We start from the raw sequence: 27,553 nt of genomic DNA, 5'->3' as shown, positions 1-27,553 counted from the left end.
GGGGAGCTCTGGGGGGCCAGCTCGCCCCCGCCATGTTGCATACCTCCGCATCAAGTGGCAGCAGGGGGCTGTGAGCCCAGGTTTTCTCCCGGAGCCCAGCCCAGTAGCACCCTAGGCCAGGGGGGCTGCTAGAGAGAACCCCTGCAGCGACATGGAGGTCAGGCACGGACGTCGGGGTGCAGTGCACACGCGTTTTCCAGGGAGAACAGTCAGGAGCTCCGGTAGGGGCTGCAGTAAGCCAGCGCTGGTGGAGCACGGCCCGCTGGCTCCAGTGGAGGTTGTCCCGCTGGCCTGCTGGAGGTGAAGGCAGGCACTCCGCAGGAACGAGGGGCATGAGGGGGCAGAGAGAGACTGGCCCAGAAGAGAAGAAAGGGGAGCCAAGCCGCCCACTGCTGGAATGAATTGGGCTGCCCCAGAGAAGTCCAGAATCCCAACCTTCATCCTCTGGCTAAGCTTAAAGAATCATGAGATGGTAGGACTGGAAAGTAGCTTGAAAGCTGGACACTCCGGCAACTCCTCAGCCTTGGCTCTCGGAGACCCCGGCCGTGTGCTCCTGTTCCAGGCGTGTGCCCGAGAGCGCCTCTTCTGGAGATCTGCTTGTCCTGTCAGCAGCGTCTGAGGCGTTTCCCTCCAGCCACGGCTTCCAAACCCGGTCCCCGCCCACGCTCTCGCACGCCCTCTGTAAGGCCCGTGTTTGCCTGTGGGGCGTTCCCACATAGCAGGTCTCTTTTCTTAAGCTTGCGTCCCAAGCTCATTCGCTGGGTCAAAGCGAGGCAGCATTTGGAAGGCGTCCTGGGTAGGTGCGCAATTAGCCCCGACAACCAACAGGGTGACGAGGTCATGGTCAGCTCTACCCAGGTCAGAAATACTTTTGGCTCCGTAGGCTGTGTGGTCTCCATTGCCGGACTCAGCTCTGTCACCGTAGCGTGAGCGCAGCCACGGGCGACGTATAAACGAATGAGTGTGAGTGTGTTCCAATAAAACTTCACTTATAAAGCAGGCGGCTGGCCGGACGTAGCCCCAGGCTGCTGGTTGCCGCCCCCCTGCCCTCGGTCCTCACATCTATGACTTTTAAGTGGCAAAAAGGGAGAGGAGGGTCCTCCTGAACATCCAACCCAGGGACACTTCACCCGCTGGGCCGCCTGGGACCGACTCATCCGATCCAGATTGTTCGAGCACCTGCTTACACCAGACGCTGCTCTGAGTGCCAGCGACGAGGCAGAGGGCCCGCCAGCCAAGCACGCTACACCGAAGGCATATCCCGAAACTTCTAGAGGAGTCTGCGATAACTAGGAAGACCTTTACAATGCTCTGAGAAAAGCAAAATACAACAGTATGAATAAAAATAAGAGCAAAGAATGATTTTTCAAAAAAACCCACATGCGAGGGAAAGAAGAAGGGATGGAGGCTGTCGAAAGTTACGGAGTTTGCCTTTGGCTGGATCCATCAACCCTTCTCTCATGTCCCTCTCTTTTCTAAAAAATATGATTGCATATTATTTTTACAACAAAAACAGGCCTTTTTGCTGTATTTAAGAGGAGAAGCGTGTCTTGATTTTGAGCTGAGGTCTGTGACTCTCCTGCTTCCACCTGCAACTAGTTTCTAGCCGACCCTGAAGACAATTTGAAAAAGCCAAGTATGTGGCCGGCAGGCAGTTCCTGCACTGGCCTGGGAGGGCGCAGCGTTCAGCACCTGGGACAGCACCCAGCAGGCTCAGCCAGGAGCCGCCAGGTGGCAGCCCCCAGGGGAGCCCAAGGGCAGGGAGCCAGTGCCCACCCTCTCCCTCTCCGGTCCTACTCCATCCGCCTGAGGCACTCACCACACCTGTCAGAGGAAACAACTGAGGCCAGAAGGAGTTGTCCCCTCCCTCTGGCTGATGCAAATGGCTCAAGGCTCTGCGACCCCTCCGGGATGGAGGTGGGGTGGGGCAGGCATCAGACTGTTGGTTAGAAGGAAGTGAAAACAATCTCGCACAGATCCCTCCACCCACATCATTAGCTGGGGAGACACTCACAACATGCCGGGCTGGCACAGCCACGCCTCCCTCCAGCCTGCACTCACATTCACATACAGAGCACTTCTCTGCACCTGTCACCTGCATCCACACTTAATTCCCTTGGGTAACCCAAGGCAGGTTCGTTTTATAGCATCTGCAAGCATCTGCACACAGTAGGTGCTCAATAAACATTGGTGGTAATATGCTGCACAGAATCGCACCCATGATGCTTCGCTAGTCTTAACAACTCAAAATTGTTTTTCAGAACAGCTAAAAATTATGCTGAGCATGGACTAACTATTGAGTGGTAACTCTTCCACCTGAAGTGCTGTGGGTGGAGAAGCTGACCTGCCCGATCCTTCCGCTTGGCACAGAGAGCTCTTGGCACAAGCCAGACGGGCTTACCTTGCCAGCCCTGACGTCCCAGGCTTTGACCTCAGGGCTGAAGCCCCCGCACACAAAAAGGCTGTGGTCCTTCGGATGAAACTTCAAGGTGGTGACTCGGAAGTCACTTTGCCCACTGAATATCTGAGCTCCTGCGACACAGGAAGAGCAGAGAGAAAATACTCAGGTCACAAAATAAATACCTTAAAGATGCACCTGGCATGGAGTTACAGGTCATCGTGGCTCGCCGGGGCCTCAGGTGGCCAACAGAGACCTTGCGGAAACACCACAGCGGCAGCTGGAACTCTGGCCCGACTCTGCAGCGCCACCCTGATTTGCTGAGCCCCGCCCCAGGGCTGAACTGGCGGCGGTGTCCGTGAATGCCACCTGCCACATGCTCTGAAGCACTGACGTTTACCAACTCATTTAAACCACTCCAGGCCCACTTTACAACAGAAAAGAACCAGCCCTTGGGGAGACTAAGGGACATCTCCAAAGCTGCCCATGCGGGAGAGTCTTTACCTGCGGGTCTACAGGTCTGAGGAAAAGCAGGGTGTTCGAAGTGATTCCTTTTAGGATCGGCCCCCTTAGCATCACACCCCTAACCTCGCTCGCGATGGTTTGGTACCGAGCCTGGCGGTGGGGGTGGCGTGACCCTCAGGTGACAAACTTGCATGACCTGCCCTGGCCCACACCCACGATGCGCAGGTGGTGCAGGCCACCTGAGTCTCACTGGTTGTCCAGGATTCAGGCCGGTCCTCACCCTTGCATGTCTGCCCTGAAGCTGCTGGGGAGCCCGTGCAGGCATTGTGTGGATGTCTCCATGCCTCCACGGATGCGTGGGCAGGGAGTGCCGAGCCGTCTGACTTGGGCCCTGCACGGGTCTGCTGGGCTCTGGGCCGGGGCTTCCCTGTCCACCTCGCACCAGAGCACCAGCTATCACTGACACTCTCGTGTGGCAGATTCTGGCTCCCAAAGGCACAGTGAGGAACCCGGCTGGCAACGGCACTGTTCTCATCACCGAGTCTAAGGGCCACCTCTGCAGGCGTCCCCAGGGCCCAGGCCACGTCCCTGCTCCCACCCCAGGCGTGGTATCACTGCACACCACACCCACCAGAAGTGTGAAGGCGGCTTCCTGCAGAGGTGCCGACGGGGCTCCCTAGCTGACGAGGGACACCCCTCATGGCCGCTGGCCCAGAAAACAGCCCCACTGGACTGACACAGTGAGCAAGTAGGGATACGAGAAACCGGAGGCTGAGAACACCAGGGTTTCCCACTGCATCACTTCCTCTCGTGGGACCCGGGAAGCGCCTTTGCTCATCCCCCGCAGAAGGCACTTCCTGAAGGCTGCCCTGCTATGAGCTGCCCCCCCGCCCCCCCCCTGCCTAGTGACCTGTCCCACCGAACCACCAGGCACGGGCAGGAGAGCCACTGGCCGCACTCTCGAGGGTCCCCAGCAGCAGCCCTCACAGACCCCACTGGCCCGGACCCGCCGTTTCCCCACAGCAGGGCCCACCAGTGAGGGCCCCACTCGTCTCGTGGGCGCAGGCAGTGCCGTGTGGTGCACTCCATGCCAGGGCGCGTGGGCGTCCGACAAATGCCAACCACGCGGCGTTCTAAAGGGTGAGACAAGTGAAGATAGAGGTTATTTAAAAGCACACCAACATGCCGCTTACTGAGAGTATCGACAAACTCCTTTGAAATTCTTAGTAAGTTCTAATATTGTATTTTTAGCAAGAGTGACAAAATTGACTATGCTTCCATTTTTTTTTCAAGTGCAGGGAACTTTTCTGACTCAGTGACTTGAAAGTAGCCCAGTCACAGCGTTGGTTTGTCCACCGAAGTCTGCGCCACAGAGAGGGAGACGCCTACTCTCGGCAGCAGGGGAGGTGCCCCCGCCAACCCCCAGGAGCGATGTGTGACCGTGCAGCGTGAAGAGCCCTCCCCCATGCACGGTGCCCAAGAAGGGCTCCTGCCCCGCGTCCCGGAGGAGGGCGGCGTGCCCAGGTTTCTAACAGGCCCATTCGAAATCCTCCGACATTTTCACGGACAGTAGTTTGAAGCAGAGTAGAAGAACAAGGTCCCCAGTTCAGGGTACAGATGTTAAGAGTTGTCATGGGTGACACAGGTATGTCGTGTCTGGCTTCGAAAATCACAGAACGATGGAAAGAATTAGAAACATCTGTTTCGCAACGTTCTTTCCCCAGAATAGGACTTTGGGAAGCAGCTGCTCTTGCTCTTCGTTAAGGCCTCTCTTCACCTAACGAATGACTAAGTGTGCTGACTTTCTCCGAGTGTCTTCGAGGGGCCCACAGTCGGCAGCCGCTTGTCATCAGAGAAAATTTGGGAAACACTTGACCTTTTACAAAGGAAGACTCTCTACCTCTCTAAGCTCAGCAAGCCCTTTAACCATCGTATTCTGCACGCACAGTGCAGGAAGACGTTCGGGGGCCATCCTGTGCCATCGCAATGTCGGCGAGAGCTGGCCGCGCCACGTGCTACCACCCACAAGGCTGAAGGGGCTGCAAACCACAGCCTAGCCGTCCAACTCGACGAGAGCGGTTAGGGTGAGTAGAGTTCTCCGCCTGGTGCGAGGCCGAAACGCCACTTAACACTGGCATCGGGAAACGCGGCCGTGACCAGGCGGACACGCCGGAAACCTGTTTCTGAAGTACAAGAGCATTTCGCAGGGCTGACGTGGGCCAAGGCTTGGAAGAGATTCGCCAACGTGAAGTGACTCCAAGTGCACTAATGCTGTTGTGGTAATAATGTTTTCTAAAAAGAAAGGATTCCAGAAGGAAGGCACCAGGGTGGCGAGCAGACCTGAGGCAGGCTGGGTGCGTGTCCCGGTCGTTGGGCCAGCCCAGAAGCGACATTCTCAAGGAGATAACACAGAGCCCCCCCGGGATTAACCTAATCGGAAGCCTGAGATTCCTCAAGTTTATTTTTCTTTTCCTCTCCTGAAATTCCTCTGGAACCCCAAGGGGTGGTCAGAGCTGGCCATGATGTGCCCCGTAAGTGCCCATCCCCAGGAGAATGCCGAGGGGGGCAGCCCCCCCAGACGACTGCCCCCCTCTGTCTCCACGTGCCCGTCACGGGCACAGGGCCGCACTGTGGAACACCCAGGATGGGTCTCCCCCCTGCAGCACAGGCCTTGGGGTGCTGGCTACGGCCCAGGGATTGGGGGGCCCCCAGGGTGGAACCCATCGTCACATCCCCTGGACGGAACAGGAGCTCACAGATGCCATGGCAGCCCCCCCGCCCCCCCAGGGAGAAGGCCCCAGTGGGCCACGTCTCTTCTCCTGACGGAGACAACGGTGCCTACTGCCGACTTCTTGCTCGTCTGGAACTCACTGCCAACCCTTAAGTCCAAAAGGAAAAACAAACTCTATCTGCCTGGAGAAAACTTCTCTGTTTCTTGGACCGGAGCGTGTAACATATGCTTATCGCAGAGATGGCAGCGAATTCACCGTGGGCTTCAAAAAGCGCAGCAGCGCCGTCTTGCCAACAGGGGGGAGAAACGATGGGCGGAGAAGTGAAAGCTGAGTCGCTAAAAGATGACTGAACTTTTTGCTGTTAAAAAAAATACTTCTGAATATATTCTTCTTCTTCAACCCCCTGAAGAGACTGAGAGAGAATCTATGTCTTTTAAGCACTAACACTTTCCACTTAGAAGACGAGCTAGAGTTTATATCTTTTTCCTGCTTCCACTTACAACAATTAGGCCTTTACTATTCCACACATTCCTCATTAAGGAATACAAGGATCCCAAACTAAAAGATTTTAGGGTTTTTTACTAAGCTTCCAGAAACCTCACGGGAAAGACTGCGGGAACTTCTGCGTGGTCAGGAGGCCCCGGACGGGACGAGCTGCCCTCATCTGCGTGTTCTCGGTGGCGGCAGGCGGTCCGCAGAGAAGCTGAGAGCCCTGCGGACACCCCAGTGCCCCCAGCGCTGTCCCTGCCAGTGCAGGGGCCTTGGGCACGTCCCTGCCGCACTGTGTGCCGTGCGCCCTCACGAACACGAGGCTGTGGGGGGGGGGGCGGGGCTCCACGCCCCAGGGACCAGAGCGTCCTCGAGGTGTGGCGCCCAACAAACAAGAACAGGGAATCATCACCATTTGAAGAAAATTAAACCCAAAATGACTGGACCCATCCCTGGTCACGTTAAAAGCGGAAGCCGAGGAACGCGGGCTCAGACCAGCAGAAGCCTTCGGAGATGAGCGACTCAGCACTTCTCTTCGTGAGGCTACGAGAGCCCAGTGCTGTGGGCCGGCCTTCACACTCGCTTAAACACATGCGGAAAACGGCTGGGAGATGTTCGTCAGAAAGCACCTGGGACGTGAACATCAGCCCCGCTGCAGGTGAAGGCCCTTCCTTGTCAGGCGTGTTGCCACTCCGCACCTTTTCATAAACCGAGGCGCTTGCTTGTCACGTCCTCTCCCAGCAATGCCACTCAAACCGCAACAGTCAGTTGCTATGTAACCTTTAACCCGGAGACTCTCTCGCTTGTTTACTTGTTCCTCACAGAAAATTCTATTATTCACGGTATGCTGCTCATAGGAAATTGAGTTTTAAAGTATCGAACCCACGAACACGGGCTTCGTCGATCTCGTTAGCGTGAAGTCAGCCCGTGTAAGAACGGTGCTGCCCCTCTGGCCGTTCGGAGAGCTTGCCGCTCTCACTGCTGTCACTGCTGTCACCCCTCGACGCAGTGACGGCACAAACTAACACCGTCATTAGAGCAGAATCGCATCTAAAGCAATGCCGACCTCAGCCTGTCCTCGACGTCACCGTTGCTGCTGACGCCCCACCACCAGCACTGTCGTGAGAAGGCCACTGGCGACACTGGCCAGGTGACCCTCAGACTGGTCCCTCTTCCTTTCTCAGGTGCCCAGTGGGGACCACCCCACGTGGCCAAGTTGACACCACCTGTCCACCCTCAGCCTGCCTGGGGGCCCTGTCAGCAGGCAGGGATCCGGGTCCGCCAGGGTCCTCCTCTTCCGCCTGCAGTCTGGCCACCAGCCCGGTTCAGATACGAGCCACGCATGGTCCCCATGCCCCTGCCACTCTGGGCCTGCCCGGACACTGCCATGGCCGGCTGTGGTCGCTGTGAATGACCCGCTTCACAGCTTGGGGAGGGGAAGCTCAGTGAGGCCCATACACATCCAGGGCCCGCAAGCCAGCCACACCGGGACAGAGGCTGCACCTGTCTGCCAGCGCCCAGCTCTCGGCACCCCCACCCCCACCGTGCCTGCCTGCGAGCTGCTCTGACCTCCCCTCTCCTGAGCTCTCAGTGCGCACCCGGAGAATCACGACCGCGTGTGGACGGCGCTGACAAGGGGGAGCGGGTGCTGGCGGCTCATGGGGACTGAACCTCTGTTCCCGGCCTGGCAGCGTCTGACTCATGTCGCTAAAATCACTATCGTCACACTCACCCTCGGGGAAGTATTCAGCCAGCTGTAAATTTAACCATCCTGACTCAAAGCTAATGAGAAAAGATTACCAACTCCAAGTCAAACTCTGAATCAGAGACGGGGGCCATCTGGGCACGCAGGGCACGGTCCTGGGAAGGGCCTGGGCAAGTGTCCCGTGGGCCTGAATGTTCCCTCTGGGTCAGCCAGCAGCCACCTCACACCCATGAGGCCCTACAAGCAACACCAGGAAATAAAACTCACCATAAGGGGCCGCTGTGCGCATTAGAAGTGACGTAGGAAAGTCGGCCAGCTCTCGAAGATGGACAGGCCCCACCCCAGCTGCAGGGACAGCACGGAACACGAGCCGTGACGCAGTGAGATTTCTTACAGCAAGCTGAGCCACAGGCCTTTATTATCTGAACAAGACTGGATTTCCCCAGAATGTTTTAAAAAACTTCTCTGCTAACCCTGGCTGGGTGGCTCAGTTGCCCGGAGCCTCATCCCGTGCACTGAAAGGTTGTGGGTTTGGTCCCCACTCAGGGTGCGTTCAGCAGGCAACCAATCGAGGCCTCTCTCTCACATCAATGTTTCTCTCTCTCTCTCTCCCTCCCTCCTTCTCTCTCTGAAATCAATGAATATATCCTCAGGTGAGGATTAAGAAAAATAAAAAACTTTCAACTTGCAAACAAGGTATGTCCCAAAGGCTTTTATTTCTTCAGGCACTTTCCTGGGACTCAGAACATGCCCCCACCCAGGCAGCAAGCATGAAAGGACCGTGTTCAGGCTCCCTGCCAGGACGGGGGCTGGATCCGCCCTGCGGAGCCTGACGCTCTGCACCCCGCTGCACCCACCCTGTGGGCAGGGGCCATCTTACCTACCAGGGGCGACAAACTGCAACCCAACCGCAGGTCCCCACCTGTGCTCTCCCAGTGACAAAGCTATACGTGGAGAGCCAGCTCTCCTTCACTCAGAGGGCTGGTACAAGCCTGACTAGGAGGGCATGAGGAAGGCCCTTGTGGAGCGACGGAAAGGCCCCTGGGCACTTCCCAAGGCGTGCGGTCCGGGCTGGCAGGTATCTCTCGGAGCTCAGTGATGCCTGACTTGGCGTCTGTTACTAGGGTCAGCCTCTCACTGCAGAGCTGCGCAGGAAGAGGGAGAACAAGGCTGAGACTCTTCAGAGACAGACAGTGCGTGGGAACAAGGACGGTCGTCCTGGCCCGAAGGGGCATGGCCTTGGAGAGTGGACACACACAAGACATGGGACAGGGCTTCAGTGAGGGCATCTCAGGAGCGGGGTCACAGACAATGACAGGGCACAGGAGCCTGTGGTCCCGCCTGTGTCAGAGGAAGGGAGGGAGGCTGGATGGGGGGGCGGTGGCAGGAGGCAGCTCAGACCTCACTGGCTACAGAGCCCTTGGAGCCTCTGTGTCTGGATCAAGCAGCAAAGCCGCCAGGATGCAAGGAGTGAACACACACGGGGCCTGCGCCATGGAGAGCTCCGCACACGTGCCCACATGGGAGGCACTGACAGATGCTGCACCGAGACCCTCTGAGATGTGCCGGTGGACACTCAGTCCAGCTGCTCAAGGCCTCTAGAGGCTTAGCCCAAAGAGGAGCCTCTCCTGCTGCCTGCTCCCCGGAGCCTGTGAGCCCCAGCACTCTTCACCAGGGTTTTCATTTGGATGCCACTTGCCCTTCTTATGCCAAGTGTTCTAAAACTGTAAGGGCTGACATTTCTCGCACCTGAGCAGCGGCTGTCGATAAGCTGGAGAAGCATCCTTCAGTAGGTCACTTAATCAGAGGGATCAGTCAAGATCCGCCTGCGTGCACCTGCCTCCTAGAGCCCCAAGCTCCCCTCTGCAGGTGGCGAGCCAGCTGCCGGCTGAGAGCCAAGTGGGCCCCCCAAGAGTCGGCCTGAGCACACCGTCCACGGCATGAAAGCAGGCGTGGTGTAGACACGCCTCTGCCAGTCACACGGGCTGGGGCTGACGGCATGGCCTCAGGCAACTCACCAAACACTCCAAGCCTCAGTGTCTGGGTCAGTGAAATGGGGACAAAAACAGCCCCCTCACAGGTTAGTGTGGAGACTGACCATTTAATAAGCAAAGGGTCTAACAGCCATTTACTCACTTCCACTTGAATTTTCACGGTCTGGCCCGCGGTGAGCGCTCGGCCACTTTGCCACCCTGTTTCCTTACAGCATGTCTGAGATGGGGCCTCCAGAGGCCCAAGCTGGGGGGAGGGGCACCGGAAGACCCTCCAGGACAAGCAAGAGAAATGGTCACTGATGGGCGCAGACCCAGTTGGCCACCCATTTCCACATACCATGACCACCCTCCCCGAAAGGCACATGGACACCCAGAGCAGCAGAAGCCAGCTTCAGGCTGGGGATGGCAAGGCTGTAGGCAGTGGGGCCTGTGGGAAGAGGACCCCCACCCCAGACAAGGGGCACACACTGTCCCATCAGCAGGAGGAAGCTGCTACCCCACTGCCAGACCATGCTGTCACAGACAGCAGAACGTGGCAGGGAAGCTTCGCCATCCCCCAGTCTGCTCCCAGTCCACACATGGGACCAAGGGCCACGCTAGCGAGCCAGCTCAGGAGAACACTGGGCTTTTGGAACTGAGCCCCCAAAGCTGCCCCATTTGGGGAAATGACCCAGCATCTGGCATTCTCTGGACACTCCAGAGGAACAAGGTCAACATCTCCTGCTGTCTGAAGGGCCTATAAGGCAGTGGCAGAGGAGGGGAAGAGGCACCCTTGGCTGAGGGCCTGCCACACGCCAGGCATTGTGCAAAGTGCCCCTGCACACCTCATCTTGGCTGCACCCACCTCAGCCCTGCCAGCCGAGCTCCGTCAGCCCCTCTCCCAGCTACAGAAACAGGCCAGGGAGCTTCCCCGAGGACGCCTGGCTCAGGCAGCTGGCAGGGCCGATTCTGCACCCACCCATGCCCCTGGATGGGCAGGGCTCACACCGGGAGAGCTGACCAAGGCTCAGGAAGGACAGGGTGCCCTGCCCAGTCAGGGCCCTGGGGCTCCAGGGAGAGAACTGTCTCCTTTACTTTGGAGGCCTGAACAGCCCAACTGGGGCGACCGCCAGATGGGAAGGACTGTGCAAGAAACCTGCACCACTTGGAACGGAACAAGCTGGCCTGGGCTTTCGAGGAGACTGGCTGAGCTGGTACGCAGGACGGCTGATTCACGCAGCAGGCCCTTGTGGGGTCAGCCGGCACTCCCTGAGGGGCCCAGGCTGCATGTACCCGCGGTGTTTTGTTAGGAAGATTACAGGCTGAAACAGGAGCATAAAAAATAATTAATCTGTGAGCGGATTTTATTTAGGTGTTGATTCATGGCTGCTCTGTAAGCCAACGGCCTGTCAGAACTATAAATTAACGAGATAAAGTGTTGATGGCCCTCCGTATTTCAGGCCGGGTACTGACGTTTTAGAACCCACAGATTTCTAATGGTATTGACGGAGGACACCAGGATTAAACGGTCTTGGCGCCAGATCCCCATTAACAACAATGGGCACCGAGCGACTGATTCCCCGAGCGCTGTGGCGAGACTTCCCCGCACTGCCTTCTCCTGGCGGGGCGTTCTAATTAGATTGAAATGAAACAGCCCAACCACCAGGGGGGAACAGGCAGCTCGAGTAAAGAGGGAGATCAGACTTGGTGAAGGGAAATGAGGAGATGCCAAACAAGGCCAAAAGCCATGGGGGCGCACGAGCCTCCCCCACCTCCATGGAGGAGAGCACCTGGCAGAGCCCGGGTCAGGGTGCAGGGAGGAGGTACACACAGGGTGGGGCTGCCAGACCCACACCAACCCCGCTGACCTCTGACAGCTTGGACTGCCTGGCAAGGGCCAGCCTCCGATGGGCCTCGTCCACCAGCCTGGCCAGTGAAGGACACACGGAGACCACAGGACAGGCCCCAGCCTCCAGGCACTCTACATTAGCCAAGGAGACAGATGAGGAGACCGACAACCTCCCCAGCAGGAGGCCCCACCTAGGGGCTGGAGGGCTTACCCAGGAATGAGGTCCAAAGCCCTCATCCCCACCCCCGGCATGAGACAGGACATCTAACACGCTCACCACTGTTGCTCAGCACCAGGTCCTGTACACAGTAGGTACTGAGTAAGTGCTGAATAAACAGGCCTTCAACAGGTGAACCGGGTGGTGTGCACCATTCCTAGCAGAGGATGGGCATGGAAAAGTCCCCCTCCCCTCCCCAACTGGACAGCAAAGCTCTGAGGGCAGGCCTCGGGCACGGCACAGCTGGGGGGCACCTGGGCGGGGCTGGGCACTTCCCCCCACCCCAGCCCCACCACCAAGGGCCTGCTAGCAGCCTCCGCCTCCAGCTCTCCAACGGCCTCAGGCACAGCCACCAGCTGCCCAGACCAGGGAATCTGCCCAGAGTGCTCCAGCCTCAGCAGAGGCCTGTGCTGCCACCTGCTATGGCAGTCCCCAGCTTGTCAGGCAGGAGGACTCCCACAGTCTAAAGATTTCAGAACCGCACCCCCACTCACACTCCCCCCACTCAAACAATGGCCATGTCCATGCAACATCTGTTTATTGAGAAGACAGAGAGTGACAAAGGGCCACTAGGAATCCATCAATGTTATCCATCGAACTCGTACTTGATTAACCCAACAGTGTCACCAGCATATGAAAAGCAGCCCTTCCCACCGGAGGCAAGCAGTCGGTGGCACCAGTGGGTACTCAGTGACCTCACAGTGGGGAGCAGTGCCTGGGGAATGTGTGCCCCATGGGCCTGGAGCTTCACGAAGCTCAGGCTCCTGCTCTGCACCCCACACTCAGCTCCCCCAGCTCCCTACACCCACATTTCCACATACACCACCAGTTCATGCTCCTGTGACAAATCTGCCCTCACTGTTCCACCTGCTGAGAACCCACTTCCCTCCCACTCAACCATGCCCCTGCACCCCAGTTCTCTGTTCCCCTAATTCCTGCCTCAGCTCAGGTTCCTCTTCCTCCAGGAAGTCTTCCTTGATCTCCCAGGTGAGATGCTCTCTCTGCATCACTCTGGCCGGGCATTCTCTCTGTGCTTCCGGGTCTCCCAGCAGCCACGTGCTTCCCCAGGATGGGTCCTGGAGCTCGTTCACCCCGGCGTCTCCAACACAGAGCATGTCGTGTTGAACGCACAGCAATAGGGTATAAGGTCAGGCAGAGACTTTGGAGCCGGGTGGACCTGCCTGCATCCTGGCTCTACCTCCTGGCTCGTGCCTCTAGGCCAGCGTGTGAAAAGAGGATTCTGGTGACACCAGCTGCCAAGGGTGGGGAGGGCCTAAAGGAGACCCACACGTCAGTGTGTGGAGGAAGGCTGGCACGCCGTGGGTACTCGGTGACACACCTGCTGCTGTCATCACTGCCCCAATCAGCCCTGTCACCAAGTAGCACCAAACCCCCAGAGCCCGGGCTCCCTCGCCAGCCCCGTGGGGCTCACAGTGAGACCACAAACGGCCAGGGAAATGCTTTGCAGAGGAGGAGAGCACTGTCTGCTTGGCACTGTGGGAAGGGCGCAGACTCTGCAGTTGCATGGACACGGCTCAGGTCCCCGGGTGACACGCACCCCCGGGGGGCCCTGATCGAGCTCCTCAGCCCTTCAGCCTCAGTCCCCCACCCAGAAAGTGGGGAAGTAATCGCAGGCAGCAGGCCAAGGTGAGGACCGACCGGTATGTCGAGTGCAAAGCCTGTGGCACCGAACCAGCCACACACACAGCCACCCCCACCGAGAGCGCATGGGGCTCAGTCAGAGGGCACGGCTGCCCTCTGCAGCCCGGAGACGAGGGCTCTCAAGGTGGGAGACAAAGCCTGCAGCCACCCCAAACCACCAGCCTGACACCTGCCTTCTCTGCGCCTCCTCTGAACTGCTGGGGAGAAGCCAGCGCCCCCCACCCCAGAGTCACTGGGCCCCAGGAGGGGCACAGACCCCAGCGCCACCCCTGCTGGACCAGGCAGGGGGAGGGAGGCTGCCCAGGGGCTCAAGAGTCCCCTGGGCCTCCCCTCTTGGCTCTGGCGTGGGGTCCAATGGAAGAATGACCCAGGAGGAGCCCAAGGAGCAGAAGGCAGCAGCAACCTGGGAGTTGGGGCAGAGGTGTGGACCCAGCTCCACACCCCGTGGCTCTGTCCTCACCTGGCGCTGGCCAGGACCCGCCTGCTCGGGTTTGCAACTGGGTCTGGTGCTAACCATGCCTGCTGCACGGGACGGGGTGCCCAGGGACAGGAAGTCCCTTCCACCGATATCTGTCTCCTCTCACTCAGCTGACTGAGGGCCCCTTCGGGTCTGCCCAGCATGCACCTGCCTCACCCAAGCGCCTCTTCGGCGTGGGCATCAAAGCGGGGCGCGTCAGTAGACCCAGCGTACAAGCTGGAATCACTCCTTACCGCCTTTCAACGGCAATGAATTGACAGGAATTCTAAACTGATTCTGACCAAAGGACACTGTGGTAAAGCTAAATCTATTTCAATACAAATTAAATGTCAGAAGTTGATTAAAATGCCACCTTGTTATCCAGCCCCACAGTGGGGGGCTGAGACAACCTTGGGGCTCTGTCCTCTGGGCGGCTGGCATGGGCCTGCCCCAAGCCCTTCGGGGAGAAGCTCAGTTCCAGGCCCACAGCTGCATGTGTGCTGGTCCCGAGACCTGTGTCCCACTGCCCTGACACTGGCTGCAGGCCACAGAGAAGCAGGAGAAAGCTGACTTGGGGACCAAAAGGGGTGCCTTGGGGTCACGACACAGAAAAACACACCTGTTTCGAGGTCCGTGAGGTGCAGGGCACAGTCGAAACCGCCGCTGAGGATGCACCGGCCACAGGGAGACCACCGGGCAGCCCGCACGGCCTCACTGTGCAGGGAGTAGGTCTGTAGGCAGCTCCCCGAATCCACGGCGTTCCACACCTATGAGGCAAGCACAGCGCCAGATGTCAGAAATGGGATGCCTGGCCTCTGGGGCTCAGCCCAGGACCTGCATGAGGAAAAGGGTCCCGAAGTGGAACTAGATTCCCTTCATTTTACCATCAGAACAAGATCTAGAGGTTAAACTTTTCCTTACACAAAGGTAAAGGCTTGGGACTGATGAGTTGAAGGGGAGCTTTTCGCAAAAAATTTCTGGAGTTCAGGAGCCTGCAAGAAAACAGCATGCCCCATGTTCTGCCACTCAGCTACCCACACTCACAGTTGTGCCCAGTGTTGCTGCCTCTCTGACGCCCACCCCCCAGGACGGGACCTTTCAGCCCGGTAGTGGGCCCTGCCCCCAGCCAGGCGTCTTCATGGGTCCTGCTCTCCGCCTAGGATCCAGAAAACAGCCCGCCATGCCTGTGCTTACAGCAGGGCAGGAGCAGAGCTCTGCCCTCGGATGGAGATGGGGCTGTCCCTCATTCCCACCCTGGCTCTCCACGGGGAGCAACGCCTCTGGCAGAGAGCCCCAGACACACTTCCTGACTTCTGCAATGCGCTATTAAGCCCTCAAGTACAGAACTGGACGTTCTGAGAACCAGGGCCATTGGGCATCTGAGAGCCTGGGTTCAGCTGTCACCTGCTCTCCCAGGGAACCCCACCCACCACCACACAGTCCTGGGCAAAGGCCGGAAGGCATGCAGCTGGCCCAGGGCCTGGCCTCCTTCCCTATGGGGTGGTTCAGAGATTGAACAGGAGAAGCAGGGAAAGCTCCTGCAGCCAGCACGTGGGTATCAGGGCCAACGGCCTCCCGTGCTGCTGGCTTCTGGGCCTTGGTCTCCTCCTCACCCCAAGAGTAGTGGGAGGAATGAGTGAGGACCAGCAGGCAGCACCACAGGGGGCAGGGGGCAGAGACCAGAGCCGAGGTGCTGGTGGGCGTGCTGCTCCTTGGGGCTGGCAGGCACCCAGTCGTACCAGCAGGGTTCCCACTCTCTCAACCACATGCAGGAAGCCAAACTTCATTTCCTTAGTAAGAGAAAACCCAAAGTGCAGCCACGCACATCCACACGCCTGATCCTAGTGAGAGCCTTCCTTTTCACGGTGAGCAAATTCATCCTGAAGGTTCTCAAAACGCAAAGAATGAGAGTTGTAAAAGCACGTCTTCTGGGCGTCTAAGCTCAAGAAAACACGAGGTCAAGAGTGGCCTCCCAAGAAGGATGAGAGAGCTCAGCTCCTTTCTTCCGTACTAGGGGTCCACCGCTGGGGCCTCAAACCGAAGAACCAAGACGAGCAGCATTTACACTTAGAAACACGGACGGGAGTAACAGAAGGAGCAGTGGGAGCCCTCCAAGTGGAGTGGGGTTCACGGTAGAAGGGTGGAGTGTAGGGTGCTGCTGTTGGGTTTTTTCAGAACTGTGTACAAGTCTAACTTTAACAGGAAAAAAAGTAAAATTAATGAACGAGATCCACAGAGTTAACACGGCTAAAGAGTAAATACACACACACACACAGAGTACACAGGTCACGCTGCTTACACATAGCATAATGCCATCTAACTTTTAAGAATGCCACCTCACACCCACTAGGATGGCCTCTCTCAGCAATAGGAGAGCAGACCCGGAGCTGGCGAGGATGTGGAGAGGCTAGAGCCCCTGCACGCTGTCGGAGGGGATGCAGAATGGTCCAGCCGCCGTGGAAAACAGCAGGGCACTTCCTCCAGAAATAAACCCAGAACTGCCACATGACCCATCGATTCCCCTGTGCGCTCCAAGGAATGGAAACCAGGGCCTCAAAGGGATATGTGCTCACCAGTGCTCACGGGCACGCTATTCACGACAGCCCAGGGTGGGCACGGCCAAGGGACCGTCGACAGATGAACAGATAAACAAGATGCGGTCGGTCCACGCAGTGGAATGTTATTTGGCCATAAACAGGAAGGAGATTCTTTCACAGGCTAGCATATGGATGAACCTTGAGGACGGCATGCCAACCAAAAGACAAATACTATGTGACTTCACTTCTCTGCGGGTCCTAGGGTCGTCGAAATCACAGAGCTGACCCGGGGGGCGGTGCTGCCAGAGGCTGGGGAGTGGGCGGATGGGGGGGCGGGTGTTTAGGGGGGACGGTTTCAGTTCTGCAGGATGAAAAGGGTCTGGGCCTGGTGGACGGCGACGGCTGTGCAACAACGTGAATGAATTTAATGCCACTGAGCTGGGCACCTAAAGTGGGTACATTGTATGTGAGGTGTATTTCAACACAATTTTTAAAGCCCCCTGAAGTTAAAGTCTAGCATGGTCATCTGTGCATTTTCAGTAAGACTAAAAACAGGCATGGAGACGCGGGCCATTCCCGGGGACGGAGGAAGAGGGAAAGGGTCAGGGAAGGGAGCTATGAACACCTCGCTGCATTTCCTCTAAAGAGAGGAAGGGGAGGGGAGGGGAGGGGAGGGGAGGGGAGGGGAGGAGAGGGAGAGGGAGAGGGAGAATGAGAGTGAATCTGCTCTGAAGCAAACATGCCCAAACGTTGCTCTCTATTAAACTCCTTCATTCACACGTTCGCTCAGCAAGCCTTTCCTGAGTACCTGCTGTCAGCCAGGCCCTGTGCAGCAGTACACACTCAGACAAAACCCTGTCTTCAAACTTCCATTCTAGCGGGTAGACAGACAGGCTCTGGACAGGATGAGCGAGCAGAATCCACACAGTATTTCAGGCAGTGACGACACCTGGCAGTCTAAAAAGGAAGTAGAAGGGCTACCAGGTGAGAAGGGGCTGAAATCGTGGCTGGAAAGGGCCTCTCGGAGGAGGTGACCTGGAGGGGGTGACCTGGAGAAGGGAACTCTACAGAAATGGGGGAAGAAGCCTACAGGTGGGAGCGGGGCCACTCTGGCTGCCATGCAGGGGGGAGAGGGAGGGGCCAGGGAGACGAGGGGCTTTGGTGAGAATCCAGTGGAGAGAGGACAGTGTAGACCAGCTGGGGAGAGTGGAGAAGCAGCCCTCCTTGGAAGGTAGAACCGACAAGATTTCCTTGGCTTGGAGGTGGGGTAAGAGGGCAGGAGAAAAGTGCAGGCCACGTCCCTCAGCTCTGGACCGAGCACCCAGAGGAACGGCGGGGCAGGAGTGTGACCCACGACAGCAGCTGCACGTTTGGGGAAGACCAGGAGCTCAGTTTGGGGGACAGAGAGCAGGCAGCTGGATACATGAGTGTGAGGTCCCGGGTGGAGGCTGAGCTTGGGGGTCACTGTCACTGACAGTCTTTCAGTAACCACCTGTAATCCACGTACAGCAGAGAGGAGGCCCGGCATTCACAGGTAGGGGTGCGAGCAGGCTAAGGAGAAACCGGAAAGGAGTCAGAGAAGGGGAGGCCGACAAGGTGGGAGGGAAGACAGGACGGGGGTCTCCTGGAAGCCGGGGAGAGACAGATCGATCTGGGTCCGATGCTGCCGACACGCTGATCAGATGAGAGCCGGGATGGCCCCGGGGCTTTACAACCAGAGTGGCAGGCACACAGGTGTCTGTTCCGTCACTTTCTACACTTTGATGTTTAAAATATTTCATAGTTTATGATGATGAAGAGGAAGAGGAGGGATGAAGGAAGGAGAGGAAAGACGAAGCAGGAAAAGGAGAGAAGGGAAGAGAGCAAGGGGGATAGGGAGGAAGGGGGAGGGGAAGAGAGGGGGAGGAAAGATGGATCGTGGCCAAAATCAAAGAAAGAAGAAAGAGAGCAGAGTTCCGTGGCAGGGGAGCACAGCAGCAAACCGGGAAGTTTGAATTCTTGGCCAGCGGGCCTCCTGACTCCACGATGGAAGCACATTTAAGGAAACCCATCCACCTGTAAATTGTCCAGTAACTCCTCTCTGAAGTGAAAAATGCACACCTGGCTCTCCTGGTTGATATACACACCACAGCAGCACCGGAATCAATGCAGACCAGCCAGCCGCTTCTCAAAGCTACCCAGGGCGAAGACGGGGAGAATCTTTGCTAATCGTTCTCCCTAATTGAATTTAATGTTTACTGTCAGGTTTTAAAGATTAATTCCAAACACCGCGCAGCCTGAAGTGTGTGCCTTCTTTCAATCAGGTAATTAGAGATCCCAATCTGCCTTCATGGAATTAGGGAGTCAAGTCTTCCTCGGAATGTTCTAAGATGACTTAACGTATTAACTACAGACTAAGTCTGTGTGTCCGACGAAAGGCAGCTTGGGAAAGAGCGTGACAAGTAAAACGTGGTGCTTGCGAGTCTCAGGTGTGCTGCAGTCTCCATGTCCTGGTCACTGAGAAGTGGCCTGACCAGGAGTTCTCAGTCTCTTAAGACCTACTTTTACCCTCCATCACATTCTTCCTGCCTCCCTGCCTGCCTTGTTTTTGATTATAAAAACAAATGCAATATCCTTTTAAAATATTCAAATTATACAGAAGTACAAAAACCAAAATGCTGTAAGAATCAACTGCAGGACTGCTGTGTCTCTAATTGCATTGGAAATAGGTCTGTTCTGCTTTTTTTTTTTTTTTAAGTCAAGAAATAGAAACACAAAGAGGTACATAAGATTCATCCATAACTCCACCACCTGGAGATACTGGCTGTCAGACTTCCAGGTGAATCTCTGCCTCCCATTTGACCCCGCCTCGGGGGCCCTCCTACTTCAGCCCTGGCTCCTGGCCTCCTCTCCATCCTCCAATAGCCCCACTATCCAGGATTTCGATTCCAGAGACCACTGTCAGACTCACACAGCTCAGCACAAGCCTGTGCAGCCAAGTGCCCAAGACGTCCCCAGGTCATTTGTCTGCAAAAGCTTTGGACCTGTGGGGAGGGCGGGTGTTCAAGTGCTGGCACTGCACTGAATCTACACACCAACTTGGAGAGTTGTCTTAGCCATATGGGGTCTTCCTTCTGATGCCGGAACAGAATATATTTCTCCTTTTGTTTAGGTATTCTTTAATTTCTCTAAGCAACAGTTTGTAGTTTTTTAATGAAAAAATCTTAGACATCTTTTGTCAAATTTATGCCTAATTATTTCATACTTGGATAATATTATAAATGGTATTTTTAATTTTAGGTTCTTCATTTCTAATATGTAGAAATACAATTAAGTTTTATATATTGACCTGGAATTCTGAAACCATGCTAAACCTAGTTCAAGGAGTTCTGTAGAGTCAGTAGCATTTTCTACACAATCACATTGTCTGTGAAAAAAGACAGTTTTGCTTCCTCCTTTCCAATCCAGATAGCTTTTGTTTCTTTTTCTTGCCTTATTGCACTGGCTAGCATCGCCAGTACAATATTGAACAGATACGGTGAGAGCAGACACCCTTGTCTTGTCCCTGATCTTGTGAGGAAAGCAGTTTTTACATAGAAACAACAATGCTGGAGCTAATCTTTTCAAAAATGCCCCTTATTGGTTTGAGAAAATTCTCATCTATTTCTAGGTTTGCTGAAAGTTTCAATCAGGAATAAATGCTGGAAATTGTCAAAAGCTCTTTATGCATCTCTTGATCAGACTATATAGTTCTTCTTTTCTAGCTCATTAATATGCTGAATTGCATTGGTTGATTTTCAAATATTAAGTAAATCTTGCATTCCATTAAGCAAACAGCTCCTACTTGGTTATAATATAGCATAAGAATGAATAACTATATCGATCAATCAATCAAACAATAGAGAAGACTTTGTTCCAGACCCTTGTAGATGGCTGTCTTCATATTCACATGATGTTCTCCCTTTATGGCTGTCTCCAAATCTCTGCTTTTCATAAAGACACCAGTCACACTGCATTAGGCCCCATCCTGACAATTTCATTTTAACATGATGATCTCTATAAAGACACTCTTCTCCAAATAAAGACACATTCTGAGGCACTGGGGGTTAGGACTTCAAAACATAAGTTCTAAAAAGGACACAATTCAACCCATAACATATTGGTACTATTTCTTCCTTAAATGTTTGGTGAAAGTAGTTACTAAAGTCATTTGGGCCTGGAGTTTTCTTTGCGAGAAGATTTTTAACTATGAATTCAATTTCTTTAATAAATATGGGACTTTGGGGATTATCTACTTCTCTGTGAGTATTCATCACCTGGGTCTTTTAGGATTTATCCAGGCCATGTAAGTTGTAGAATTCATAGGTATAAAGTTGATCATAACATTACCTTAGGAACCTTTTGGGATCTTTAGACAGTATTTCTCTTAATCCTAATATTGGTAATTTGTATCTTTTATTCCTGGTGAATGGCTAAAGGTTTATCACTTTTATAGATCTCAAAGAACCAGCTTCTGATTTTTCTCTACTGTTTATTTGCTTTTCTATTTCAATTATTTCTGCTCTTATCTTTATCTCCTTCTTTTGCTTATTTTGGGTTGATTTGCCCTTCTTTTTCTTGTGTCTTAGAGTATGAGATAATTGATTTGAAATTTTCTTCTTTATTAATAAAGGCATTTAGTACCATAACCTTCCATCTGAGAACTGCTCTAGCTACGTTCCACAGCTTTTTATATGTAGTATTTTCATTTGCATTTGGTTAAAAATGTTTTCTAATATCCCTATCAATTTCTTCCTTGACCCAAGGGTTATTTAGAGTACATTGTTTAGTTTCCAAATATTTGGAAATTTTCCAATTATCTTTTATTGGTTTTTAATTTAATCCTATCATCATTAAAAATATACTCTGAATGATCTCAATCCTTTTAAGTTTACTGAGACCTCTTTATGGCCTAGAACACGGAGCACTCGCAAAGAACAACTGACTATTCTCCTGTGGTCACGTGAAGTGCTCTATAAACACCCATTAGTCCAAGTTGGGTGACGGTGTTGTTCAAGTCCTCCACGTCCTAACTGACTGTCTGCCTCCTTGATCAACTGTTCACTGAGAAAAGGGTGTTAAAACCTCTAACTATAATTGTGAATTTATAGTTAGTGATTGTTTCTCCATTCAGTTCTATCAGTTTTGCTCTGTGTATTTTACAGCTCTTTTATTGGGTGCATAAATAATTATGCACCTAATGGTTATGTACCCAATGTTCTACCCTTTGGTGACTGGCCGTTTCATCATCACAAGATGACTCTCTTTATCCCTGCTAATATTCTTTGCTCTGAAACCCACTTTGTCTTATATTAATGTGGCCACTCTAGCTTTTTTAAAAAATTACTATTAGATTGGCATACTTTTCCTTCCTTTTACATTTAGCCTTTTGTGTCTTCATATTTAAGGTAGGTTTCTTGCAGGCACTAGATAACTGGGTCTTGCCTCGTTATCCACTGAATACTCTTTGTCTTTTAAATGGGTGTTTAGCAGACCACTTCATCTGTGTTTGATACAGTTGGGGTTTTAATTTGCTGTTTGTTTTCCATCGATCTCATCTGTTCTTTGTTCCCTCTTTCCTGTTTTTTTCACCTCCTTTGGTTATTTCATTTTATCTCCCCTTGTTAAGTAACTCATCACAAGTCTTTTTTTTTACTACTAGTTGCTCCAAGCCTCATAGCACACGTCTGTACCTTATCACAGTCTACCTTCAGGCAGTATCAGCTCTTGCCTTAAAGAACCACAACAACAAGATACCCCACTTCCCCTCCTCAGCTTTTACCCCTTGTTATCACATATCTTACACCTACAAATGTTACAAACTCCACAAAACACTGACTATGTTCATTTTAAACAATCAATCACTCATTGTTTAAAGTGATTTTTAATAACAGGCATTCACATTTACCCACAGAGTCACCGTTTCTGGTGTTCGTCGTTCCTCTGCAGAGATGTAGATTTCTACCTGGTACCACTTTCCTCCCTCAAGAACTTTAACATTTCCCACAGGCTGGCCTGCTGGCGATGAATTACTTCAGCTGTTAAATGTCTGAAAAAGTATTTTGCTTTTCTTTTAAAAAAGCTATTTTGCTGGGTATTGAATTTTAGGTTGCAGTCATTTGTTTTTCTTTTAGTACTTTAAGTATGTTCTCCCCAAATCTTCCGGCATTATTTCTGACAAAAAGTCTGCTGTCATTCTTACCTTCATTCCTCTTATTTAACTGGTCTTTTTTTTACTCCTCTGGCTGCTTTTAGGACTTTCCTCTTTATCACTGGTTCTGAGAAATTCCACTACGAGGCACCTTGGTGCATGGGGTTCACTGAGATTCGAGGACCCATGGGTTTCTAACTTCCTCAAATTTGGAAAACTTCCAGACTTCCGGCCAAGACGGAGGCGTAGGTAGACACACTGTGCCTCCTCGCACAACCAAAACAAGGACAACACCACATTTAAAAACAAAAAAACCCAGAACTGCCAGAAAATCGAACTGTATGGAAGCCCGACTACCAAGGAGATAAAGAAGAAACGCTCATCCAGAGGGTAGGAGGGGCGGGGACTGGCAGCCGGACGGACAGGACTCGCTGCAAAGTGGTGGCTGGAGGACCGGGGTGGGTGAGGCGGCGGCTGACAGAGTGGGAGGTCCCATATTTGTGTGCAGATAAACCAGGAGGAACATCTGGGGACAAGACAGACCCACAACCCAGGGTCCCAGACTAGAGAAACAAAGCCTCAAACCTCTGACTGAAAACACCTGTGGGGGTTGAGGCGGCAGCAGGAGAAACTCCCAGCCTCACAGGAGAGTCTGCTGGAGAGACCCACAGGGTCCTAAAACATACACAGACCACCCCACCTGGGAATCAGCACCAGAAGGACCCAATTTGGTTGTGGGTAGTGGGGAAGTGACTAAAAACCAGCAGAGAGCAGAGCAAGCAGCACTGCTCCCTCTCGGACCCTCCCCCACACACAGCATCACAGCGCAGCTACGAGGTTGCCCCACCCTGGTGAACACCTAAGGTTCCGCCCCCTACTACATAACAGGTGTGCTGAGACAAAAAAAAAAAAAAAAAGGCCCAAATGAAAGAATAGATCAAAGCTCCAGAAAAAATATAACTAAGCGACGAAGAGATAGCCAACCTATCAGATGCACAGTTCAAAACACTGGTAATCAGGATGCTCCAAGAACTCACTGGGCACTTCAACAGCATAAAAAAGACCCAGGCAGCAATGGAGGCTGCATTGTGTGAAATAAAGAAAAATCTACAGGGAATCAACAGTGACGGGAAGGAAACTGGGACTCAAATCAACGATTTGGAGCAGAAGGAAGGAAGAAACATTCAACCAGAACAGAATGAAGAAACAAGAATTCAAAAAAATGAGGAGAGGCTTAGGAACCTCCAGGACAACTTTAAATGTTCCAACATCCGAATCATAGGGGAGCCAGAAGGAGAAGAACAACAGCAAGAAATGGAAAACTTATTTGAAAAAATAATGAAGGAGAACTTCCCCAATCTGACAAAGAAAATAGATTTCCAGGAAGTCCAGGAAGTCCGAGAAGCTCAGAGAGTCCCAAAGAAGCTGGACCCAAGGAGGAACACACCAAGGCACATCATAATTACATTACCCAAGATCAAAGATAAGGAGAGAATCTTAAAAGCAGCAAGAGAAAAGGAGACAGTTACCTACAGGGAGTTCCCATTAGACTGTCAGCTGATTTCTCAAAAGAAACCTTGCAGGCAAGAAGGGGCTGGAAAGAAGTATTCCAAGTCATGAAAGGCAAGGACCTACATCCAAGATGACTCTACCCAGCAAAGCTACCATTTAGAATGGAAGGGCAGATAAAGTGCTTCCCAGATAAGGTCAGCTAAGGGAGTTCATCATCACCCAGCCCTTATTATATGAAATGTTAAAGGAATTTATCTAAGAAAAAGATAAAAAATAAGAACACTAAAATGACAAGAAACTCACAGCTAGTAACAACCACACCTAAAACAAAAGCAAAAACAAACTAAGCAAACAACTAGAACAGGGACAGAATCACAGAAATGGAGATCATGGAGGGTTATCAGTGGAGGAGGGGGAGAGGGGGGGAAAAGATACAGAGAATAAGTAGCATAAATGGTAGGTAGAAAACAGACAGGAGGAGGTCAAGAACAGTACAGAAAATGTAGAAGCCAAAGAACTTATATGTACAACCCACGGACATGAACTGAGGTAGGGGAATGCAGGTGGGAGGGGGTGTGCAGGGTGGAGGGGAATAAAAGGGGGAGGAAATAGGACAACTGTAATAGCATAATCAATACAATATATTAAAAAAAAAAAACTTCCAGCCATTATTTCTTTAAACATTGCTCTAACCGCCCTCATGCGCCCCGATTTCAGGGACGCCGGGTGGATCTGAGGGTGGGCCCCAGCTCACCCCTGCCCAGCTCGTCCCTCAGCTCTGCGCTCTGTTGCACTTGAGATGCTCCCCACCACTCCATCTTCACGTTTGCTAGTGTTTCTCCCATAGCTCTGACCTGTTACTCATCTCGTCCAGTATATTTTCATCTAGGACATTTCTTCATCATTAGAGTTTGCTTTGCATCTTTCTTCTATCTCCCATGTCTCTCCATAACATACTTATGCTTTTATCCACATTTTTGCATACACGGAGCATATTTACAACAATTGGTTTCATGTTCTTATTTACTATTCGTATCATCTTGCTCTTTCTGGGCCTGTTCCTATCGACTGATTTTCGTTCTCATCAGGTTCAGACCTTTCTACTTCTTTGCATGCCTTCTTTGCAATCTGTTTGAAGGTCAGATACAGTGAATTTCACTTTAGTGGATGTTTTATATTTTTGTATGCCTATAAATGCTCTTGAGTCTATTCTGGGATACAGTTTAATTACTCAGGATCAGTGTGCTCCTCGCTTGCAGAGTTCTGAGCTTTGATCGGAGGGACCAGAGAAGCGTTTAGTTTAGGGCTATTTTACCCCACTGCTGAGGCAGCACCCTTGTGAATTAGGAGGATTTCCCACTCTGGCTCTAAGGAATGTTCACCTTGCTCCTTTGGGTGGTTCTTTCCCCACCTGAAGGGGCTTCCTCACCACATGTGTGCTGGCCAGCACTCCACTCAGACTCTGAGGGGACCTCCCGCACAGATCTCTGGAGCTTCTCTCTGTGCAGCTCTCCCACACCCTGCCCTTGGTGGGACTACTGAGGAGAGTGACGGGGCTGGAGTTATTTGTCCTGTGGGAGTCACAGAGATGATAAGAAGGCCAACAGTGACCTACAAACTGACACCACTGACCACAGGAATGAACGAGGAGCCGGAAATGATCCGAGAGGATGAATTTGCCCACCCTACTCCCCCCCCCCCCACTGCTGCCAGCCTCGGGGAAGCTTGTAGAGAGCCTGGGAAGCATTCCTAGAATATATGGTGCAAGAGTTTCAACCAATTTCACTTGAATCTCTAAGAGCAGGGTGTCTCGGCTGATGTCTTTGTTACAAGAGGCTCCCACCTGCAGAAACAATGGCATCTAAAGCCGTATTTTCACTTTACTCCATCCTCCTAAGTGGTTCCTGAGATGTTTTCTACACCAAACGGTGCACCGTCCTGCAAAATAAAGGTTGAGGAGAAACTCACTCAGAATCTGTAAGTATGTGAGCATTCATTATACACACAATTCCGAGAAATTATCCTCTGTTCAATAAGGTCAGAAGAAAAGGAAGCAGTTTTCAATGTCAATGGAAGAGGTAGAAGGACAAAGCAGAGTTTCTCAGAGGAGAAAGAACTGAGAGCAGGCCCTATCACAGAGGCTGCGGAAGAATGCTCGGAGCGTGGCCAGTCATCGGGGCGCCCTCCTTGTCAAGCGGGCCCAGCTGGGGGGGAGCGCGGGACTGCTGGGAAAGCCAAAGCCCCTCCTGAGAGCATCACGGTCCGGACATTATTCTGAGAGGAAATACCCCTCATCTCACTCCCAGGGATGCCCCAGGCACGCTGTGAGAGTGGGGGCAGGAGTCAGACCCAGGTCGAAGTCTGCGGGCTTCAGCGCCAAGACTCTCCCACCCCCCACCACAGTGTGCCCTCCGCCCCATCCTGCGGTCAGCGGGGGTGCAGCACGAAGCCGGACTGTGGCCCCTCTTCCCACTGCCAGCCCTGCAGCTGTTTCGTGGACTCCCCGACTGAGTCACCGACCCCTACACTGTCCAGAGTGCTACATTCCTCTTCTACACTCTCTCCCTCACCTACCAGCTCTGCCTTTAAAATATGTCCACAGCCCGGCCACTTCTCATCACCCCCGCTGCCACCAGCCTCACCTGAGCCACCTTCGCCTCTCCCTGCACCACCTCGAGAGCCTCAAAACGGGTGTCCCAGCCTCCACTCGGCCCCACAGCTGCTGCCACAGCCATCAGAGTGGCCCTCGGAGTCCCAGGTCAGGTCACACGGCCCCCGCCGCCCCCTCCAGTGTTCCCATCGCCCCCGGAACAGACTCTCTGCCGTCTCCACTCTGGCTGCATGGCCTCCTGGCTGCTCCTCACACACCTCAGACCAAAGCTTTCCCTGCTCCGGGCTACCGCCCCCAGACAGACACGGGCCCCCTGGGCCTCAGCTCAGAGACACGCCCTGGCCTCCCAGTGTGACCCAGTCCCACCGCTCACCTTCACGGGGGCCAGCCCCACTCTTCCAAGTGTGTGCTACACCCCAACACCTTTATCTCATTTGTGCACGGGCTTGTCCTCTGCCTCTCCCACTGAACCGTGAGCTCTGTGAGGGTGAGGACACTGGTCCTCGCCTGTTCTGCTCACTTCTCCATGCCCAGTGTCTTGAATAGGATCTGGTGTATACTAAAAACTACCGTATTTTCCGTGTATGATGTGCACCTTTTTGCCCAAATTTTTGAGGGGAAAATAAGGATGCACATTACACATGGGCAGTGCTAAACACGGGTGCGCATTACACACGGCAAAATACGGTATTTGTTGAGTAAATGAATAGATGGAGTGCATAGATGGACAGACCAATGGATGGATGGATAGACGGGTGGACCGACACACACGCATCA

General features: G+C 53.3%; 1 protein-coding gene across 11 annotated transcripts in view; it reads right to left on the bottom strand.

Moving 5' to 3' along the window:
• The window catches only part of WDR25 (WD repeat domain 25), a 117,196-nt gene that overhangs the window by 28,748 nt on the left and 60,895 nt on the right, over window positions 1-27,553 (bottom strand). For all 11 annotated transcript variants that reach the window (XM_053928602.2, XM_053928598.2, XM_053928599.2 and 8 more), the window contains 2 exons: window positions 14,567-14,714; window positions 2,402-2,532 (listed from right to left, as the gene is read on the bottom strand). In XM_053928602.2, coding sequence (XP_053784577.1) covers window positions 2,402-2,532; window positions 14,567-14,714 — 279 coding nt within the window. The remainder of the gene's footprint in view (window positions 1-2,401; window positions 2,533-14,566; window positions 14,715-27,553) is intronic.

This window comes from Desmodus rotundus, chromosome 7 (assembly GCF_022682495.2).
Source record: "Desmodus rotundus isolate HL8 chromosome 7, HLdesRot8A.1, whole genome shotgun sequence".
NCBI classification, from domain to species: Eukaryota; Metazoa; Chordata; class Mammalia; order Chiroptera; family Phyllostomidae; genus Desmodus; species Desmodus rotundus.
This window is presented reverse-complemented; position numbering and strand designations above follow the sequence as displayed.